The 5,832-nt window shown below is 32.7% G+C and overlaps 1 protein-coding gene across 1 annotated transcript in view; it reads left to right on the top strand.

Moving 5' to 3' along the window:
* The first annotated feature begins 1,335 nt into the window (after window positions 1-1,335).
* LOC111380200 (GRF1-interacting factor 2-like) overlaps window positions 1,336-5,832 on the top strand; it is a 28,603-nt gene continuing 24,106 nt past the window's right edge. The window contains exons 1-2 of the mRNA XM_023003695.1: window positions 1,336-1,611; window positions 1,791-1,881. Coding sequence (XP_022859463.1) covers window positions 1,565-1,611; window positions 1,791-1,881 — 138 coding nt within the window. The 5' untranslated portion in view covers window positions 1,336-1,564. The remainder of the gene's footprint in view (window positions 1,612-1,790; window positions 1,882-5,832) is intronic.

The following is a 5,832-nucleotide window of genomic DNA, read 5'->3' as shown; positions in this document are numbered from 1 at the left end:
GCAGTGGGAGCGATTAGTCGATACATGGTAAATCCTGGTAAAGAGCATTGGAATACTGTAAAAAGGATCCTGAGATATGTCAAGGGTATCTCAAATGCTACATTATGTTATGGAGGATCAGATTTTATTGTCAGGGGCTATGTTGATTCAGATTATGCAGGTGATCTTGATAAAAACAAGTCCACCACAGGATATGTGTTTACTTTTGCTGAAGGAGCTGTAAGGTGGGTTTCGAAACTGCAGTCTATCGTGACTACTTCCACAACGGAGGCAGAATATGTGGCAGCTACACAAGCTAGCAAAGAGGCAATTTGGTTGCAAATGTTAATGGACGAACTCGAACACAAACAAGAGAAGATTGCTCTATTTTGTGATAGTTAGAGCGCTTTGCTTTTGGCAAAGAATCCAGCATTTCATCATAGGACAAAGCATATTCGAGTTCAATATCACTTTGTTCGAGAAAATGTGGAGGAAGGAAGTGTGGATATACAGAAAATCCATACAGCGGAAAACCTAGCTGATATGTTGACAAAGCCAATCGGAACTGATAAGTTTATATGGTGTCGATCTTCCATTGGCCTTGCAGAAACGTAAGTAGCATGGAAATGACAAGTATGGGAAGGATGAAGTGGTAAAAAAAAAAGTGACTTTAAGGGGGAGAAATGTTGAAAATAAAGTCACATTTTTAGACCATAAAACATTACTTAACAAGTAAGAAAAATACATACATGCATGCAAGTGGTGGTGGTGGCAAAATTGAAGTTTCCAACTAATGATAGCCACATTTTTTTGATCAAATGGATAAGATTGTTGATTTCTTAATTATTAAGAAAGACTCCATGCACACATAAAAGGGAGGTTGAGAAATTCAAGTTTTCTTTCACCATTTACTTGACAAGCCAAATGTGTAGAGAATTCTAGCAAATAAAGGTGGTAGAACTTTGACTCTTTTAAGCAATTATGGAGGTTAAAAATCTCTATAAATATGGGCAAGAGTTTGAGAGAAAATTGATTGCCATATGGAGAGGAAAAATTGATTGCCATATTGAGAAAATTGTAAGGTAGAGAGAAGAGAAGAGAAGAGAAGAGAGAAAATTTATTGTTTTTCTCCTAAATTTTTTTCCTACTTATTTTCTCCTAATTACAAGAGAGATTGATTGTTGTTATCTCATTGTATTTAGAGAGTGTGTTGTAATTCCCCTACTTTAGTGAAATCCTTCTATATTTGCCCGTGGACGTAGTCTAAATTGGATGAACCACGTAAATATCTGTATCCATTTTTAATTGTATTTTTTCAATTTCATTATTTATCAATCAAATTCGACCCACGCGTTTTCTCCCTAGCATACACTGTGTGTACAGAAGAAGAGGAGGGCTTCAGAAGCCCTCTAGATTACACACAAACATGCCAGAGTCCTTTCTGTAGAAATGGATTTTTTCCAAAAAGAAAAAGGGACTGGATTCGTGCTGCCTAAAATCCACAAGTAAAATCTTTTTCCCCTAAAAGTTAAAATCCCAATATTCAATTGAATTCCAGTTTCAGTTCATTCTCTCTTCATAAAAAATGTTACAAATCACTTACAAGTCAACAACCCCACTACTCATAAATAGGTAAAAAATAATTTCACTTTTTCTTGTTTTAATTTCCGAAAGTAAATCGTTTTGTATGTTTCAATTGATTGTAATTCTTGTCGAAGAAAATGGTGGTTTTATTTTTATCTTGGTGGGTTTCTTTTGAAATTTTATTGTTGATAGGTCATGATTTTATTTTATATTTTAAAATTCAACAGGAGAGGTGTAGAGATGCAGCAACCGGGACAGATGTTCCCAGTTATGTCTTCATTTCCACCTGCTAGTATTACTACCGAGCAGATTCAGAAGATATTCGTGTTTTGGTTTATTTATTTCTTCAAATTGACGAAAAATTTTGATATTTGCTTTATTGGAATATGTTTGTGAGTAATAATGCTAGTCTGATTATCATTTTTCCCCCTTTCTGTATGGTGATTAACTTGGTTATTAGTTATCTGGCCTATGTATCGTAAATCTTCGCTGAATAATGATTCAGCCAAGTAAATAGTGGAATTACTACTTCAAGGTGTATAGAAGTAACCATGGTTTAAATTTTAGTTGAAAATGCAAAGTATGTGGACGTAGACATAATCAGAATTGCACCTTTGTTTCGTTTAGGATGAATATAGATTTATGTACTTGAATGAATCTTTGCTTGGTCACCTCTAACTGTGTACAGTTGCTTATAAGCTTTACCTGTCAAAATTATTCCAAGATGATGTAGGTTCCATTTAACTAATCGTCCACAAATTCATATCTAAATTGCATTGAAGAACTTACCTTCCTTTTTGTGCACAAAAAAATCCAAGCGATGATTGTAAATTGCATAATCACAATGATACTCCCAAATCTTTATGTTATGTCCAGCTAACTATACAAATGTGTGTGCACATTTAGTAACTCATCGATCAATTCATTTCTGAAATTCACAGTGAATAATTTGCCTTTCTGTTTACACTCAATGAATCAGAGTCTGCAATGATAGCGAACTGCATTGCAACTTCTTGTCAGTATATACTGCAAACAATAAATATATTTTTCCTAGACTGGTGATCGAACTACTTCCTGTATGATGACCTTCTACATGAGACAAATTATCATTGCTGGCTACTTGATTTGTGGCAGTTTGCTCAACTAATCTTGCTCATTTTACCTTAGTTTCAGTTGTGGTATTTATCACTTGAAAAAGTTTTGGTTCACTGTAATCCTTTTTGATATGTGGGTTCACTTTATACATCAATTTACTACAGCTCTGAGACTTACGAGAACTATAAAATTGAATTGGAATATCAATGACGCTCAGTTACCTTAAGAAGACTTCACATTACGAGGGCTGTTGTTGAATGGAATTAGTTACTTCATTATGCTAAAGAGGCTTGCATGCATGTTTTTGCCTGACCTTATGAACTATTGTTTGTCCTCAAGTAAGATAGTGACTTAACTCTATATAAAACATGACTTTGACAACCTGTCGTGTCTCAGGATTGGAATTCAGTAATTAACATGAGAAACAATTTCAATAGTGCAAAAATAAAATGAACCTTCACCTGTAAATGCATAACTTAACGTGTGTGTATGAACTCATATAAACATGTCAAGCTCATGATTGGTTTACTCCAGGCCCATAGTGGTCAAATATATCCTCTCTTCGCTTTAGAGATACACACCTCCCAAATTTATTCTTTTCACTCAATTATCCCTGTGTATGTTTTAAAATTAGGAGTTTAAATAACTGCAGTCCTTTTCCTCTCTTAGCTCGGATAGGTTTCACTCTTATAAGTTCACGTCACCAAGTATAGGCTCTCCTATTTTGATTGCTTCAACCCTTAAGATTAAATTAAGTTACTTGACTCGCATCAAATGTGTAGTTTCATCAACTAGATGTCCAAGGGCTTTCTTCATTATGTTATTGCGTCTTTTATTCACTTTGTTTCTGCTTTTTTTTTTTTTATTGTCATTTTCTTATTTACTTTCTATATAACCCTTATCACGAGTTTTAGGCCGATGACTTTCAAACCAGTTGCCTTTAGGGCACCAAGTTTTAAACCCCTGCAGGTTTATTCACTTGAACTATAAGGGCTCGATAAGATAACTTTTTATTAACTTCTCCCCTTTTTGCTTTCTATATGATCTCTGTAGCGAGCTAGGTCGGTGACTCCAAAATTAGTTGGCTTAAGGGCACTAGGTTTCAAAATACCCACACAGGCTTACTTCTTTGAGTCATAAAGGCTTTGAGAGATGTAACGCCCCAATTTTCGTCAAAGACCAGAACGTTATGAAAAACTCATTTTTCTTTATCCTAAATGCGGAACTATAAAAATAAAATTCTTTATTAAACAAATAACTGCAACATTTATAAATCTAAATTTAAATTGTGAAAATCATATCTAAACATAAGCATAAACTTTTAGCTAATTCAAATAACACATTCTGAATAAATTAAACTAACTGGTAAATTTAAAACGATAAACTTATTTCTTTTTCTCTATTCTTTATTCACTTGGCAGCCTCATCACCAAATCGCCACTGTTTCAATCGACCCAAACTAACCTGTAAAATTAATGTAAGAGTGAGTATTAAAAATACCCAGTAAGATACGTGTAATTTTCATACACAATTATATAACAAATAAATTATATACTTCATACCGCTCTTCTCTATGGAGTATATCGGTGACCAAGAGACACACCCATCTTAAGTCCTCTTAAATTCTCATAGAAATATCATCTCTTTCTCTAGAACCCGAATGTTCATTAGTAATCCATGCATATTAATTGTATATAAGAGCATAAGGAAACTTAAAACAATTTGCACATAAATTTATCTTAACTCGTTAGAATTGATTGACAATCATTATCTATCCTTTTTCAATATTAAATATTAAAATTGATTGACAATCATTATCTACCTTTTTTCAATTTGACTTCGTATTAGAAATCTTGTCTACCCTATTATATAATAGTAACATTGAATAGTACATAGATATTTTAGCAGGACTAATTTAAGCATTTAAATAATTTAATGGTATATAAAATTACGATTATTAATAATTAGCTTAAATTATAATAATTAGACGTCATTAGCCTAGAATAAAGATTTCCGCACTTTGATTATTTAAATTGTTTGTTTGCATAAGCATGATTATCTTAAATTTGAAAAAGGTTTAATCACATTCAAATAATCAGATTTTTATAAAACGAGATTTAATAAATTGATATTGGACTTGTTGGATAGATCATATTAAATCATGTACTTTAGGCTCAAGAAAAAAATAATTCGGATAAGTTATATCTGAGATATTTATGTTTAAAGAAATGTCTATTTAATAGTATTTTACTTAAATGGGATTTTGGCATTTGAGCCGCCCATGGTCCACGGGTGAAGGTGGATAATTATTATTTATTTTAAAAGTATATCCCAAATATTTAAGCCTAGTTTTATATATGAAATGATTGGTTGGTTGATTTAAAACTTATCCGAGTCAAGGTCTACTTTTGAAACTAATTTTAAAACTATTTAGCAGAAAGTTCACGTGCTAGCCTTAATCCAAATTGATAAGTTTGACTTGATAGTTGTACTTTATCTACATGTTATATCATGAAAAAAAAATTGTATGGGACACGTGTAGTAGGTATGGGTTTCTTGGATTGAATAAGATAATATTATAGTACAATATGATTAGACCTTTAATTGCTTCTCACAAGATTTTGACTTATCATGTATTCTAGATAAATTCAATCAGCATGTACGTATTCCAATTTCCATAGGAAACCTACCCTATAAATACCTCACCACGTTCAAAAGGTATTAACCACACAAATTTCATATATTATATACGGCAGAGAGATAATCAGAGAGAGAAAGAAAAATACAGGCTCACTGCCCGACAGAAAAGCAACCTGGAGAGAGGGGAAGAGAGAGGGAAGTATTAGAAATAAAGTTGTCATATAGCAAATATTTTAATCACGTGTTTTTCAAAGTGGAGAAAGGATTTTGAACATGCATTCAGATTTTTCTAAGGAGGTAAGATAGATTTATGTGCAAAGTGTTTTAAGTTTCCTTATGCTCTTATATACAATTAATATGCATGGATTGCTAGTGGACCTTTGAGTTCTAGAGAAAGAGATATGCAATTTCTACGGGAATTTAAGAGGACTTAAGATGGGTGTGTCGCTTGGTCACCGATATACTTCATAAAAGAAGAGCGGTATGAAGTGTATAATTTATTTGTTATGTAATTGTGTATGGAAATTGCACGTA

Source organism: Olea europaea, chromosome 3 (assembly GCF_002742605.1).
Source record: "Olea europaea var. sylvestris chromosome 3, O_europaea_v1, whole genome shotgun sequence".
Lineage (NCBI taxonomy): Eukaryota > Viridiplantae > Streptophyta > Magnoliopsida > Lamiales > Oleaceae > Olea > Olea europaea.
Note: the sequence above shows the minus strand (reverse complement) of the source record. Positions and strands in the feature narration are given on the sequence as shown.